General features: G+C 38.3%; 1 protein-coding gene across 2 annotated transcripts in view; it reads right to left on the reverse strand.

The window, feature by feature from the left end:
* LOC114382167 (queuine tRNA-ribosyltransferase accessory subunit 2-like) overlaps positions 1-14,826 on the reverse strand; it is a 29,456-nt gene extending 14,630 nt beyond the window's left edge. Inside the window, exons 1-5 of one of the 2 annotated variants that reach the window (XM_028341401.1) lie at positions 14,544-14,826; positions 14,269-14,443; positions 14,002-14,160; positions 12,221-12,314; positions 4,538-4,608 (exon numbers count right to left, since the gene is read on the reverse strand). In XM_028341401.1, the coding sequence (XP_028197202.1) occupies positions 4,538-4,608; positions 12,221-12,314; positions 14,002-14,160; positions 14,269-14,443; positions 14,544-14,758 (714 nt within the window). In that variant the 5' untranslated portion in view covers positions 14,759-14,826. The remainder of the gene's footprint in view (positions 1-4,537; positions 4,609-12,220; positions 12,315-14,001; positions 14,161-14,268; positions 14,444-14,543) is intronic. The other variant, XM_028341400.1, reaches the window with a different exon arrangement.
* Between the last annotated feature and the right edge of the window lie 2,930 nt (positions 14,827-17,756).

The raw sequence follows: 17,756 nt of genomic DNA on the forward strand, positions 1-17,756 counted from the left end.
TCAGGGAAGATGATCGCAAAGGGGCCTAAAGTTGGACGTCTTTTTCCTCTTTATTCATCGTTGTCACCATGTTTTTTTCTGCCTTTTATTTCTTGTAATTCTACAACTGATAATTTCTAATTATGGCATAAACGTCTTGGTCACCCAAATTCCAAAGTACTTCATGAACTGATGAAATCCAGAGTTCTTGGCAATAAAGATTCCCCATCTTTTAGTGCTGTTCAATTTGATTGCAATTTTTGTAAACTTGATAAAAGTAAAATTCTACCGTTTCCATTTCATCAATCAAATGTAAATCAGCCTTTTGACATAATTCATAGTGATTTATGGGGAATTGCACCTGTAATATCTCATGCACATTACAAATATTTTATCACTTTTATTGATGACTATAGTCGTTTTACATGGGTCTATTTTTTGTGTTCTAAAGCTGAAGCATTCTCTGCATTCAAATTCTTTCATGCCTATGTTCAAACTCAATTTTCATCAAAAATCAAAACTCTGCGTTCTGACAATGGGGGGGAATATACATCTCATTTGTTTCAAGAGTTCTTGCAAGAAAATGGTATATTATCTCAAAGGTCTTGCCCTTCCACACCCCAACAAAACGGGGTAGCTAAAAGAAAAAACCATCATCTTCTTGATGTTGTCCGTACCATAATGTTGGACTCCTTTGTGCCCTCCCGTTTTTGGTGTGAGGCTCTTTCAACTGCTGTCCACCTTATTAATCGGCTGCCTTCTCAAGTCTTAAACAATGATTCCCCTTTCTTAAGGTTATTTGGTAAGCCACCTAATTATTCCACTCTCCGCACCTTTGGTTGTGTCTGTTATGTTCATCTTCAGCCACCAGAACGCACTAAACTCACAGCTCAATCTGTTAAATGTGCTTTTCTTGGTTACTTAGCCCATCAAAAAGGTTTCATATGCTATGATCCTCATTTACATAGGATTCGAGTTTCTAGAAATGTCATTTTTCAAGAAGATACATATTTTTTTACTAATAACCAAGACACTCACTCTTCTACATCAAAATCTGTTTTGCCATTATTTTCTAACAATTTTGCAGAAGAACGAGCTCGTCCTCCTTTCATGATTTACCAAAGACGTTCGATTGTTCCGCTAATTCAGCATTCAATCCCTCCAAGGCCCCCTCCCGATCATTACCTGGTTGCTGATTCAACGCTTCAACTAGAACCAGTTCCTTTACGTCGCAGTACTCGTGTTCGTAAATCACCGGAAAAGTATGATTTTTCTTAACCTTTATCTTTGACAGCAACCTTAGCATCTGTTCATATTCCTTCTTCATATAAACAGGCAATGGAGCATAAATGTTGGCAGGATGCTATAGAAACTGAACTTCTTGCACTAGAAGAAAATCAAACATGGGACATTGTTCCATGTCCTCCATCGATTAAACCTCTTGGCAGTAAATTTGTATTCACTATAAAGTTGCGTTCAAATGGATCAATAGATCGATACAAGACTAGATTGGTTGTTCTTGGAAATAAGCAACAATTTGGCCTAAACTATGAAGACACCTTTGCACCAGTGGCTAAGATGACTACTGCGAGGACTATTATTGCCATTGGTGCATCTGAATCTTGGCAAATTCACCAGCTAGATGTTAAAAATGTCTTCCTTCATGGTGACCTCAAGGAAGAAGTTTACATCAAACTTCCTACTGGTATGTCCTCACCATTACCTAATACTGTTTGCAAGCTAAAACGTTCTTTGTATGGATTAAAACAGGCACCAAGAGTGTGGTTTGAAAAGTTTAGCACGACACTATTTGGTTTTTCCTTCATCCAAAGTAGCTATGATCCATCTCTCTTCCTACAAAGGAGCGAAAGGAATTGTGATCCTCCTTGTTTATGTAGATGACATTATCATCACTGGCTCAGATCAAGAGGCTATCACTACAATCAAACAATTGCTGCATACAATTTTCCACATGAAAGATATTGGACAACTCACTTATTTCTTGGGATTAGAAGTACAATTCCAACAAAAAGGCATCTTTGTCACTCAGCACAAATATACTCAAGATCTAATTCAGCTAGCTGGTCTCACCACTGCAATTACGGTTGACACTCCCATGGAAGTTAACGTCAAGTTAAGACGGGATGAAGGCAAACTCCTACAAGACCCAACTTTATATAGAAAGTTGGTTGGAAGTCTCATTTACCTAACCATCACAAGACCTAATATCTCTTTTGCTGTCCACACAATCAGCAAATTCATGCAAAATCCTAGACACTTGCATCTTACGGCAGTACAACAAATCATTAAATATTTGGTTGCCACTCCTGGTCGTGGTCTCTTCTTTCCTGCAGGTGCACCAATGCAACTTCAAGCCTACAGTGATGCTGACTGGGCTAGATGTCCCGACACAAGGAAGTCTACTATTGGTTGGTGTATGTTTTTAGGAGATGCCCCTATCTCTTGGAAATGCAAGAAACAGGAATCAGTCTCTAAATCCTCTACTGAAGCAGAATATTGGTCCATGTCTGCTGCATGCTCTGAGATTATTTGGTTACGGGGCCTTCTTTCAAAACTTGGTTATTTACCAGCAACACCAACTCCATTGTATGCTGATAATACAAGTGTCATACAGATTGCAGCAAATCCTGTGTACCACGAAAGAACAAAGCACATAGAGGTCGATTGTCATTCAATCAGGGAAGCCTATGACCGTAGAATTATCACTCTGCCTCATGTCTCCTCATCTGATCAACTAGCTGACATCCTCACCAAATCTTTGACACATCAATGACATAATTTCCTAGTCAGCAAATTGATGCTTCTAGATCCACCAACATCAATTTGAGAGGGGATGTCAATAAGATTGATAGCCAGATTATTTGTCAATAATTGTGCAGATTTATTAACCCTTTAAACCAATATATCTTTTATGATTGTATAGCTGTAATTGTGTAATTATATCCTTAATTACTTAGCACAGCTGTAGGTTACCATATATAGTTTTTTAGCAAACTTCAAGGCGGGAAATCAGCTTGTATCACATTATTTAAATGAGAATTCTCCAGAGGAGAGCACACAGTTTTCATCCTAATTTTCTCTAAGTTTGACAAACTCATCTAACCTGATATTTCCTTTGCTATTGGGGTGGTAAGCCAATTTATGCAAAATCCTCATGTTGATCATTGGAATGCCGTCATGCGTATTCTCAGATATGTAAAGAGAGCTCCAGGACAAGGATTGTTGTATGAAAACAAGGGTAACACTCAACTCTCTGGGTATTGTGATGCGGATTGGACTGGTTGTTCCATGGATAGGAGATCTACCTCAGGATATTGTGTTTTTATTAGGGGAAATATTATTTCTTGGAAAAGCAAGAAACAAAATGTAGTTGCTCGATCCAGTGCAGAAGCTGAATATTGATCTATGGCTATGGTTACTTGCAAACTTATGTGGATTAAGCAATTTCTCCAAGAGTTGAGGTTCTGTGAAGTGGTGCAAATAAAGTTATATTGTGATAATCAGGCAACTCTTCACATTGCCTCAAATCCAGTCTTTCATGAGCGGACTAAGCACATAGAGATTGATTGTCATTTCATTAGAGAGAAATTATTGTCCAAGGAGATTACCACTGAGTTTATTAGTTCTAATGATCAGCCAACAGATATTTTGACTAAGTCCTTAAGGGGAACTAGGATTCAATCTATATGTTCCAAGCTTGGTGCATGTGATTTGTATACTCCAGCTTGAGGGGGAGTGTTGAATGTGTGTGTAATTTGGTGTATAGTAGCTTTCATGTTTCAGCTTTATGCAGAGAGGACAGCTGTGTGTGTCATTGTGAACAGCTGTCCCTCTCATTCTCTTTGTACTCTATATATATATTTATTTTGAAAGCAATCAAAGTGTGGTATGTGTGAGATTTTCCACACAGAATTCAAATTCTAAGTGTTATGATTAAAGCAACCCCCAAAGAGGCCACACCTTGGGCTAGTGGTACCACAATTAAGTCGACTTTCCAACATCAACATGTTTTGAATTATATTGCACTCCCAAATAGAAGCATTACGACTATACCCAAGGAGAGAGAGAATAGAAATAGTAAGAGGATGACATTATAACTAAACCATGAGAAGGGTGACCTTTATTGTTAACAAAAGGTGTATTTTGATTAAAATTATGAATAAGTAATTATCATTATGCCTGACAGAACACAGCTCAACCTTCACGCACATTATTCTGTAGTCAAATTTGCTAATAACAGAGTGCCATCTGAGGCATCCACCTTATTCAGATTACAATACTGAGATATTGTTGTATATTAGGATTAAAAAAAGGAAAATATGCAGACATGAATTCTTCTTAGAAGCATAAATAGTAATCTTTATGGAATGTTCACAAACAGATACACTGTTATATGAAAATTAGATTACAGTACTAGTCAGTGTATTTCACAAATACTAGTCAGGAATAATTACAAGTTTTTTTTACATATTAAATAAAATCCAATTATAATAACAACTTACTTAAGTAACTAAACTAATACTGCAATCGCACTTACTATAATAGCACTTAGAAGAGCAGGTCGCTCATCAATGCCCTCTCCAAGACCAAATCCTCCAATCCAATAACCTGCATCAATCATTACAGTTCATCTATCATATGTATCACAACACAACGGTAAAGGCATTTAAAGATCTCAAATGAATCACATAAAAAGAAAATATACAAACACTAGAAAAGTAAAATAGAGTATTCATTCTGAATCTTATGGAGGGACAAAGAGTGTTTGTTTAATTTTATTTAAGAGAAATACTCATTTATTTTTGGAAGTTTGCTACACCATCATTGTTGTGGTGGATCGTTTAACCAAGTATACACATTTTATCCCCCTTAGCCTCCTATTTACGGCCAGAGAGGTAGCAAAATCCTTCATCCAAGAGGTAGTATGGTTGCATGGTTTCCCTTCCACTATTGTTTCTGAGTGAGATAAAATATTCCTCAGCCAATTTTGGACTGAGTTATTCCGTTTTCCCAGTACCAAGTTGAAGTTTAGTTCAGCCTATCATCCTCAATCGGATGGGCAAACAGAAGCTGTCAACAAATGTTTGGAGACATACTTGAGGTGTCTTACAGGTGGAAAACCAAAACAATGGAAGAAATGGTTGGCTTGGGCTGAATTTTGGTTTAACACTACCTACAGTGGCTCCACGAAACTTACGCCCTTCAAGGCACTTTATGGCAGAGACCCACCTTTTATCTTTAAGGGATTACTGCCAACATCAGAGGTGGAAGAAGTTAACAATGGCTTGAAGACAGAGATGCTATTTTGCAAGAGCTGAGAGCTAATTTGCTGAGAGCTCAAGACCGCATGAAGGCTCAAGCAGTCAAGCTGACAAAAAGAGGAGAGAGGTGCAGTTTACAGAGGGGGATTGGGTGTACCTCAAATTACACCCTCATCAGATGAAATCATTAGCAAGGAAGAGATACGAAAAATTAGGTCTGCTAATGGTTGAGGGGATACAGATTACTAGATGGAAGTGCTGGTGGCTGGTTGTAACGTGGACTATTTATTTGGCAGCAGAGGAATAAGATGATTTTCTCCAATGACTCCTTCGACAGCAACAAAATCATTGATGAGGCAGCATTCCTATTGTGGACATGGCTATCGAATTTAGAGAAAGACTTCTCAACACACTTTAATCAGTGGTCTAGCAACCTTAGAGATGGGTTTTTGTACTAGGAAAGAATACACGCATAGATTAGAACTAGTTTTCTACCTCAGTGCAGCCTGCTTTTGGTTCCTTTGTAGACTTTATTAAGTCTCCTTCGGAACCAATTACACGGCCAGCCAATCACATGTAACTCAGTACCTCTGGTACTCTTTTATATATATATATATATATATATATATATATATATCTTTGCTAATCAAAAAAAAAAACGAAAGCAAAAGAGAACTCTTACCCTTCAAGGTCAAGGACCAAGTGCCAAAAGGCTTACAAATGGTCTTTTCTTTTGCCATGACAGGTTTAGGGTAACAGGATCACGTAGGTACAAATTTGCAGCAAGCAATATTGAACAACCTTCAATAAAAAGAGTAAGATGTACGGTGTGGACATGTAGAAAATGTCACCATCTTTGGGGAAACCAACCCCTGAAACGGACAAAGGAGTCGCTAATGAGTTTTTTGTGGCATCGTCAATGAGTGGATCTCGCTGGAGAATAATGCTTGGCACACACACATCGGAGATGGGAGTGACAAGCTCAGCATTGGACAATTGCAATCTTCTAGGGTTTGGCCGATGATGAGAAGTCGCTCCTCCTAGTGCAGTCATTGACCCAATGATGGGTTCTTAGCACAGAAATAGATCAAACAGTAAAATTTGGAAGGAAATATTGTATTATAATGAAGGAACAATTGTGTAAAGTTGCAGTTGAGGAATGAAAATGGATAACAAATTGATAGTGACACTACCAATTCCCAAGAGCACGCAGACTCTCCCTGTAATCACCAATGATGAGGTGACCCCACTGACTCTAACAGAATTCTAACCCCCCTCTTCTATTTTCCTTATCACTCCTTATATAGTGGTAATTCCTGATGCACCTTATGCACATGCTTATTTGCTAAGTCTGCCACGTAACCCTTCCTTCTCTCCTCTCACGCGCTTTCTCTGATATACCCTCCACACCTTAGGCTTAGGACCCACATCAAAGTCTACATCCCTATCAATACCTCCCTCCTTAAAGATTGCCTAGTCCTCAAGGCTAAAATCAGGAAACTGGCCCTTCAAAAAAAAATCATCCTCCCAAGTTACATCATCCACTGTCTTGTTCTTCCACTGAACTAAGCTCTGAGGAATGGCCACTCCATCTTGCAATGTAATCCTAGACCCCAGAATTTTATCAGGATAGATATCTTCTTCCAAATTAATCTCAAGCTCTCTAGGAAGTTCACCCTGTACTTGGTAATTACCCACAGCCTTCTTGAGCACAGACACATGAAACACTGGGTGTATTCTGGACTGGTCTGGCAGTTTTAGCTTATAAGCAACCTCTCCCACTTTAGCAATCACCTGAAAAGGTCCATAAAAACGAGCTGCCAATTTTTGATTAATTCGTTTCACAACAGATTGTTGTCTATGTGGTCTCAGCTTCAAGAAAACCCACTCCCCAATCTCAAAGTGCAAATCTCTCCTTTTTCTATCTGCATAAGCTTTCATCTGTTGTTGAGCCTTTAGTAAATGCAGCTTTAACTGATTTAACGCTTCATCTCTCTCAGTTAATTCTAGAGCCACAGCAGCTACTTTCGTTTCATTACTCAAAAATCTGGTCAGAGCAGGAGGTGGCCTCCCATATACGACCTCAAAAGGGGATTTACCAATGGACTCATGATAAGTAGTGTTATACCAGAACTCGGCCCAAGGAATCCAGTGTGCCCAAGCCTTAGGCTGTTCCGAAGCAAAGCATCTTAAGTAGCTCTCCAAACAACGATTTATCACCTCTGTCTGACCATCAGTCTCAGGGTGATACGCAGAACTCATTTTGAGTTGTGTGCCCTGTAATTTAAACAACTCACGCCAAAAATGGCTCACAAAAATTGGATCCCTGTCACTAATGATGGAAGAAGGAATACCATGCAGTCTAACAACCTCTTTAACAAATAACTCAGCCACAGATTTTGCTGTATAAGGATGCTTCAGCAAGATGAAATGGCTATATTTGGACAACCTGTCCACCACCACTAACACAGCTTCAAACCCTCTTGACTTAGGCAATCCTGTGATGAAATCAATCGATAAATCTTCCCAAATTGCATTGGGAATAGGTAAGGGTTGAAGTAGACCCCCAGGCGTAGTAGCAGCATATTTTTGCCGTTGACAGACATCACATGCTCTCACAAAGTCTCTAATCCGCTTCTGCATTCCAGTCCAATATATGTTTGCTGCAAGCCTTCTGTAGGTCCTAAGAAACCCAGAATGACCTCCCATAGGTGTACTATGGAACTCTTCAAGTAACACAGGAATAGAAGGTGAATCAGCAGGTATTACTAACCTTCCCTGGTAGAATAACACTCCCTGCTGCACAGAAAATCCTGGTTTAGCATCAGGTTTGGCAGTCAACTCAACAATCATCTTTTGGATCTGCGTATCCTGTGCTATCTCCTGCAATAACTTCTGCCCTTCTAGCCATGTAGGAGAGGACACTAAGACATTCATTTCCACCTCCCCATGACATCTGGACAAAGCATCAGCAGCTTTATTTTCTAGGCCGGGTTTGTACTTGACCTCAAATTGGTAGCCCAGTAACTTAGCTACCCAGCATTGTTGATCTGGTGAAGTTACCCTCTGTTGCAAAAAGTGCTTTAAACTTTTGTGGTCAGTGTACACCACAAATTGTTTGCCCAGAAGATAATGCCTCCAGTGTTGGATAGATAAGACCAGTGCCATCAGCTCCTTCTCGTAGACGGATTTAGCCAAATTACCTGCAGACAAAGCCTTGCTAAAAAAAGCTATAGGTTGTCTATTTTGCATCAAAACTGCTCCTATACCCCTGCCTGCAGCATCACATTCCACTTCAAAGGGTAAAGCAAAATTAGGAAGTACAAGGACCGGTGAGGTTGTCATAATGTCTTTGAGATTTTCAAAAGCTTCAGTTGCTTCTTTTCCCCACAAAAAATTATCCTTCTTAGTCAATTCAGTTAAGGGTTTTGCGACCTTTCCATAATCCTTAATAAATTTCCGGTAATAACCAGTGAGACCTAAAAAACCACGCACCCCTTTGACATTTTTGGGAGGAGGCCAGTCACGAATACACTTCACCTTCTCTGGGTCAACTGCCACACCCTTACCCGATATGATGTGGCCCAGATAATCCACTTGCTCATAACCAAACTTACATTTAGCTTGATTGGCCACAAAACAGTTTGAAACTAAAACAGCCAAGACTTGTTCCAAATGATTATAATGATCCAACATATTTTGGCTATAGATTAATATGTCATCAAAAAAGACCAACACAAATTTTCTCAAGAAAGGTCTAAAAATATCATTCATAGTTGACTGAAATGTAGCTGGTGCGTTCATAAGCCCAAATGGCATCACAAGATATTCGTAATGCCCATTGTGTGTTCTAAAAGCCGTTTTATGGACATCCTCCTCATGCACTCTAATCTGATGGTACCCGGATTTTAAATCTATTTTAGAAAAAATAGTGGCCCCAAACAACTCATCAAGTAGCTCATCAACAATGGGAATAGGGTACTTATCTGGTATTGTGGCTTTATTTAAGGCCCTGTAGTCCACACACATCCTCCAGCTATTATCTTTCTTTTTTACCAATATGACAGGACTGGAAAAAGCACTCATACTCTGTCTGATTACTCCTGCTTCCAATAGTTCTTTGACTTGTCTTTCAATTTCTTCTTTTTGGTGGTGGGGATATCTGTAGGGTCTCACATTCACAGGTCCATGGTCAGGAAAAAGTTTAATCTGATGTGACTGAGACCTCCTAGGTGGCAACCTAATGCTGTCCTGGAATACTTCAGTGAACTTGCTCAAGACTTCTTTCAATCCTTCATCCATCATTTCCTTACCTCCAACTTTCTGTCTTTGAGAAGACAACCACCATTCTTCACCCACACGCCCCTGTCTGTCCTCCAAGAAAGAATTTAAGAAACATTGTCTCTCTTGGTTTTCTCCTTGTCCTTGTAACACAATTGTTTTCCCTTGATGCCAAAACTGCATTGTCAGATTTTTCCAATCCATCATTACCTTCCCTAAAGTACACAGCCAAGATACTCCCAATACCACATCAAGTCCTCCCAAGTCCAAAACCAAAGCATCAACACTCACTTCTAATGCCCCTAACACCAATTTGATTCCTTCACAGACCCCTTGAGAGCTTACCTTATGGCCATCACCTAACTTTATCTTCCTTTCAACAATGGGAGTCACAGATAACCCTAGAGCAGTGGTTAACTTTGGTGAAATAAAATTGTGACTAGCTCCACTGTCTATCAGCACCACCACATCCACATTTTCTAATTTCCCTCCGATCTTCATAGTTCTATATTCTCCCATACTACCCAAGACTCCAATTACGTTGCATACAGCGTCAACCTCTTCCTCTCCATCTACAGATTCCTCAGCTTCCAAGGACACAATCTCTCCTTCCTCGTTCAAGCTCTCTCCCTCTCCTAGAATCAATAGCCTCATTGCTCTTTCTGGGCATTTGTGTAACGTTGGGTGATACTTTCCACCGCATTTGAAACACAATCCCTTCGCTCTCCTCTCAGCCATTTCATCATTGTGGATACTTCTAACTCCCTTCCATCGGTCAGTCGACCCTCCACGACGCTCTGTATCACCTTTTCGACCCGTCGAAAGCATTGACGGCGACGAATTTTGATTTGACCCCATCAAACCCGATTTCATAGTTGGGTTATTCCAACCCGTATTTGTGGATCGGTTTGTTTCTTTCGGGTTGAAACTGGACCCGCTCCGCTGTCTTTGTGAAGACCCGGCCCAATCATTTCGGCCTACTCTATCTACACCCTGCTTCCTTCCGTAACTTCTCTCTCCTTCATCATCGTCTTCTCTCAGTTCATCTTCTACGTCCTTCGCCATACGCATCATCTGCATTCTCGTCACTGGGTTCAGAGTGCGAACACGCCTCCGAATTTGTGGTTTCAATCCACTCATGAAGTAACCCAAATACTGTTCTTCCGGTAACCTCCCCACCTGCGAAGAAAGTAATTCGAATGATTCCACAAACTCCTCCACACTCCCAATCTGACGTAGATTTGACAGTTCTTCAAACGGGTTCTCCAACCGACGACCACCGTAACGAGCAATTAACGCCTTCTTTAGCTTCTCCCACGTCAAATAGTCCTCTGTCTCCAATAGAAGATTAAACCAATGGATGGTTGAACCTTCCATGTTCAGACGTGCAAGTTTGACACGCATCTCATCCGCCGTGTTTTGAACATCAAAATAGATCTCTGCACGCGTGATCCATGCGACTGGATCATCGCCTTCAAACACTGGTAATTTCACCTTCTTCCCAGCAAGGCGAGATTCGCCATTCACATGATCTTCTACTGAACGCTCACTTTTCTGTGTCTCCGTCGCCTTCTGACCGATCTGTTTGCTTAGTTCAGTTAAAACCAAACTCTGTTGCTGCATCTGTTGAGCGTGTTGTTGCATCTGTTGAGCCAGCGCTTGCAATGTTGTTGTTACATCTCCCATTTGTGTTTCCAAAGCGTCCAGCCGATCACCCATTGTAGGTTTCCTTGGCATCTACAATCACTGGTGTGAGGGGGTATTGATCCGGCAGGTCGGACCAATTGATGGGTTCTTAGCACAGAAATAGATCAAACAGTAAAATTTGGAAGGAAATATTGTATTATAATGAAGGAACAATTGTGTAAAGTTGCAGTTGAGGAATGAAAATGGATAACAAATTGATAGTGACACTACCAATTCCCAAGAGCACGCAGACTCTCCCTGTAATCACCAATGATGAGGTGACCCCACTGACTCTAACAGAATTCTAACCCCCCTCTTCTATTTTCCTTATCACTCCTTATATAGTGGTAATTCCTGATGCACCTTATGCACATGCTTATTTGCTAAGTCTGCCACGTAACCCTTCCTTCTCTCCTCTCACGCGCTTTCTCTGATATACCCTCCACACCTTAGGCTTAGGACCCACATCAAAGTCTACATCCCTATCACCCAATAAGCAGCAGTGAAAGCAAACAGTGGCACCAAAACTATGCAGCAAAAACAAAGCCCCCAAGATCAAGAGCCCTGATACCAACTTCAAAGTAAAGAAACTGTTGTATTTGTTTCTATATTGAATGAAAGAACTAATAACCTTTTTATAGGATGAAATGACTAACACTATTAAGGGAATAATGAGATATTTCTCTAAATCTAATAATATCTAAGAAGATACTTACATCTTTCATTTTTATTTTCTTTATTTTAAAATAAAGGGATTGCAAGGAGAATCAATGCTTGATTTATGTTAAAAGCTTTGCACAAGAATGAATTTATTTATAAGCTTGATTATGTTGAGTGTATTACACAAAATTCAAAAACCATAAGTCATCTCCCCTGAGAGGATAAAATTAAAAAAAAAATAGAAATGATAGAAAGAAACATAAAAAAGTATAATTAAAAGAAGTTCAAAAACACTAATACCAAATTTACAAAACAACAAAAGAAAAAGAAACCTGATACATTTCGCTTGGCTACCTCCTCTGCACATCGCTTCCTTTCATCCAAATTCGTGCCTCCAACAATGGCACCAAAGACTGATCCAACTACCTAAACTTTCAAACATCAATTTAATTAAAATACTAACTTAGTCCTTATTTACAAGACATAGTCAACAAATTTTTTTGTTTCTTATTATAAGATTTTATTTCATCTATATGGTGCATTAACTATTTTGACTAAAATACCATGAATTATCTCTTTCTCTCTCCTATGAAGATTAGAGAAGATGAATAGGTCCCCTATAAAATTAAAGATAAATTTGGAAAAGTATTATAAATTTAATGCTAATAATTAAGTTAACTAAAATTAGTCAATTATGTCTTATAATTTTATTTAATAACAAAATAACCTGAGGGTTCATAGGAATGTCAATAAGCTTTGGATTAAACAACCCTATTTCCCATGGCTGTTCATAGCATACTTCCTTTGTGAGATAATTATGCCACCACAAATCGATTCACTTAAATTCCAAAGAAATAAACGAGTTTGCCAACATCTTTGGAATCAAAGTGATCACAGAGATGATGGTTTCCCTTGTATATGCCATGGCGATCATTGTCAATGATGACACTGATGTCCATATATACAAAAAAGAGATATAGCCTTGGGCAATGTGCAAACAAAACACCGACATCATCTCACTCCAAATCATACTAAATTGTTTGAAAAAGGCTAAAATATGTTCTCCATTCCTAATAAATACTCAAATTTTGTATTTGTTCCATGATAAAAAAAATTCTTTGCATTGAATCCCTAATAAAACAATAATTTTGTTTTGGTCCTCGATATTTTTTTCAGTCCATGATAAATTAGCGAATTTAGTTCTTGCTCCTTGATAAAAAAAAAAAAAACATTTGTTATTAGTCTTTTTCAAAGGAACTAATAACAAATGAAAATTTTTATCAAGGAGCAAAAGCAAAATTCGTTAATTTATCAGGGACTAAAAAAACTAGCAAGAATCAGAAACAATTTTTTTGTTTTATAATGAGCAAAAACAAAGAAAAAATTTATTAGAAAGCAAAAACAAAATTTGGATATTTATTAGGGATCACAAACATATTTTAACCTTAAACTACCACTCCCAAACCGAGATTGTTTGGGCTCATATAGAGACTTGTGAAGATGACAAGCTAAGCCAAAGGACTACCCTAAGAAACAAACCAAGGTTGCTACATGAAGGCCTTCTCAGCTAGGTCCCCACGAAGGAAAGCATTTATAATGTTCAATTGATAAGGGGCCAATGACAAACTTCACAGTTAAGTTTGTGAATAAGTTTTCATGTGACAAGTTCTTAGGGAACAAGAGTTTAATTAAATTGTTTACCCAATACCCAAACATGCCTTTTGTCGTTTTTGAATAAAAAGTAAAGAAAAGAAAACTCACATTTAGTGAGAAAAGTTGCCTCAGCCAAAGTGAAAGCAAAAATCATTTATTGATCATAGCCATGCTAAAAATTCTAGGGTTTTCTAGGATATCATTATATCTTGTTAATGACAAGTAAAAAAAAACTCGTGAAGCTTGTGATGGCAATGTTTTCACATTCCTTACTACTTACTACTTATTTTGAAACTCAATTTCGTATTCCTAAGACTCAAATCATAACAAAACATTATTGAAACCACAATCACTAAAGTTATTATATTTTTAAGAATTCGTGAACTTCAGAATGCAATTCATATCCCGACTAGAGTAATAAGAAGAAAAAAAAAGAAAAGCACATAAAACTGTCCTTTACCGGATTTAATGCAAGGCAGTCATCAAGCCATCGCACAGTTCTGTCTACTGAGGTTTTGTTCCTTTTATCAGTCACCCAAGCAGGTACTTCATCAGCCAAAGTGGCCCATATATTAGGCCTCATGCATGAAATCATTTCAACATAATCTTTGGGTTTAATCTGGTCATGTAATGTAAAAATAGATTTATAATTATTTGTTTAAAATGTAAAGGTAAAGCAGAGAATAGAGACTAGAGAGCAAGTTAATGCAAGGCAGGCAGCATTTACCAACAGACGACCACAAGGAGTTTCAAAAGAGGCTCCGAGTTTGGTAGCTCCCTTAGACTCAGGAAGGCATTGAATGGAATCCCTGGCTACAGCCGCCATTCCATATTGGTGCAAACCAAGCATTTGGTGAAGCCCTCCTAATTTTGATATAGTGGTTGAAGCAAGTCCTTCCAAACTAGAAAAATAAAATAAAAGACAAGAGAATGTGGATGATATGAAGACTGGTATTAGATTATGAAAAATGGAAGCCGCCACTATTACAAGTTACAACTTACAAGTGGAGTGGAGAAATTTGAAGGAGATGGGAATCGGGGGAAGGGAGAGAAGTGAGTAGGTCAGGGGAGATAAAGTGAGGAAGCCCTTTACGAGTAGATAGGAGAAGAGCGGGTGTCTCTATGGGTCCCGGGCAGCTTCCCATCTCTAGTGCTCCTACCCGACCACATCCACCACTGCTCCATGCCTTCTTCACCACAAACTTCATTGGCGGCATATCGCTGTTGCTGAATGAATGGTATTGCCGTGCGGTTTTGGTTCGGTGCAAGTACAACCCTTTTTCCTTGCTACCATGCCACAACTGTCGGGCTCAGTAGCGTCCAGCCCACTCAAGAAAAAGAGAGGGGTGTTGCTAGGTGCACCTAGCATTATTGCTGGTGCACCCAGCATTTTAAGTGAATGGGTGAAAATGCCCTTCACTTAAAATACAAAACCTATACACTCAACACTCTAGTTCACGCATCCCATACATTCTTTTTCCCTGTTCCGTTTGCTTGTTTTCGCGACAACGTTCGAGCTTCTTCTCCTCTCGACGTCATTTTCTTTCTTTGGAGGTTTGTTTGTCGTGCATTAGGTGGTTCGTTGTTGGCATTGAGGACCTACAACTTCGTTTTGCTCTTCCACCATCAAGGTAAGCTTCATGTCTTCGTTAATGGCTGCATTTTTGTATTTTTTTTTTTGTGCATTCTTATGAATCAACATGATCCGTAAGTGTTACATGATCTATATAATGCATACAGTTGATCCGTATGACCCCTTTTAATTAAATAAAAAATAAAAAATAGGTATTTATGTTTTGAAAAATGTTTTTAAATAGGTATTTTATTTATTAATTTTTTAAAAAAAATAGGTATTGTTTGTGTTTTAAAAAATAATATGTATGATTGCATGGTGTTATGAAATAGTTTTAAATTGTAATAGTAAATATATAAATTTTGTAGTTGTTTATGTTTATTTTATTTCAATGAAAATAGGCATATATTATTTAATTATGTAGTTTTTATTTTATTTATGAATTTTGTGTTTTAATTATGCAGTCATATACGGTGCTATGAAATAGTTTTAAATGCTGTTATTTTATTTCAATGAAAAATAGTCATATATTATTTAATTTTGTAGTTGTTATTTTATTTATGAATTTTGTGTTTTAATTATGTAGTCATATATGCTATTATGAAATAGTTATAAATGATGTTATTTTATTTTAATGAAAAATAGTCATATATTATTTGTAGTTATAAATTTTGTAGTTGCTTATGTTTATTTTAATAGTAAATATTGAATTTGACCAAAAAAATGCATGTGTGTCAAAATTTGCAAATTATGGTTAGAACTAGAGGGTTAGGTCGTGGCTTAGGTAGGGTTATAAGTAGAGCCTTGGGGAGAAAGGATCATCATAATTCAGATGATGTTCCCTAGTGGCGAAGGCTTACAGCATCTGCACGTAAGCAATGGGAAGTTGTCCCTGTTGCTAAGGATGATCCTATGGTGACTAAAGACGTACATGCATATGTTGAAGAAACTGGAGATGATGTTGAGGGATTTTCAAGTGAGTCGTGTGACCCATCAGTGCTGACTAACTATGGTGACCATGTTGCATTCATTGTATGGAATGGAAAGGTATTTAAAATTTCTAATTAAACTTATTTGTTAAGTATTTGTTATTATTTAAATTTGTCATAATTTTAATTATTATTTTTATAAGTTGTCGAATCATTTAATTTTTTTGTAGGAACGTCCTGAATTGAAGTTATCCTCCCATGGAAGGAAGGTTCAGAAATTTGGGAGGCCTGCTCCAAAAATTGAAGGGCTAGTTGCTGCCACAAGATTAAGTCCTTTGATCGCATGTTCAGTAAACACTGGCGATCGGGGACTTATATTCACTTTTGTGGAGAGGTGGCATAAGAAAACTAGCAATTTTCATCTTTCTATTGGAGAGCTGACCATTACCCTGGATGATGTGGCGTCTCTGTTTCATCTTACAATTATAAGCGCATTCCACGACTTTGAATCTCTGTATGTCAACGAAGCGGTCTTGATGTTGGTGGAGTTACTTGAAGTCTCCAGAGAGGAAGCTAGAGCTGAGACAACACAATGTCATAGGGCATACGTACGCCTATCATGGCTACGAGATATTTATTAGAGTAAATGTGAGGTTAGACATTGGACTATTGTAGTTCGTGCTTATCTGCTACAGTTGTTAGGTTGCACTCTTTTTGTTAACAAGAGTGCAACACATGTTCATGTTGTTTTTTTATATGCTTTCTAAGACTTGAGTCAGAGTGAAAGCTATGCATGGGGAGTTGCCGCCCTAGTTCATATGTATGATCATTTGAATGATGCATGGTTACATCACCCTATTAAAGTTAATTAATATGTTTTTATTACGTTAATTTGGACCATGTTTTTAATATGTTAATTTGACATTTGTTTTATTTTGATCAAATCTTTGTAGTGTTGGATATATGAGCATTTTCCCTCTGTTTCTGAGTGTTTGAATGATCTAGACTATGATGAGATCTCACCACATGCCTACCGATGGATTGCTACGAAGGCTTCTTCGAAGTCATTATCAGCATCGACGTACCGGAAACATCTAGATGGACTGACAATTGCTGATGTTTGTTGGATGCCTTACAGTGAGCATTATGGAGTGTGGGAGTTTGATTTGATTTCATGCTTTTCAGGTCATCTACAATGGGTCTCGTTGTCATCAAACACCAACCAGAGAAGGTGGTGCAGAAATTTGGATATGTTCAGACCATTCCTCCACAGACTACGAGTTCCATGTTCCATTTGAAGATATTGATGACAAGTGGATGCATTACTCTGACTATCCTACAGTAGCGGGGCAGCTTTGTGTTGTGCCAAGACAATGTGCATCCGATAACATGTAGTGGTTCTTCAGGATTTCTCATCCGTTCATGACACCGGCACAGCCTACTGATCTGACCAGACATCCACTTGTGACGCAGGATGACACATATGTGGAGCCACATATCCCTGAGGTCCCAGTGGCACCAGCAGCACCACCGGCACATGTCCCTTCTGATGTGGAGTAGCCTAGTATCATACTCAACCCTACATTTAAAATACACAAAAAACAATAAACAAATACAATAATTAAAATCCATCAATTCATCAACCCTAATAGAAAAACTTGAACATTTTCATACCTATTTGTTGTTGTGTTTCCTAAGTGCATCACTTTATTC

Source organism: Glycine soja, chromosome 13 (genome assembly GCF_004193775.1).
Source record: "Glycine soja cultivar W05 chromosome 13, ASM419377v2, whole genome shotgun sequence".
Classification (NCBI taxonomy): domain Eukaryota; kingdom Viridiplantae; phylum Streptophyta; class Magnoliopsida; order Fabales; family Fabaceae; genus Glycine; species Glycine soja.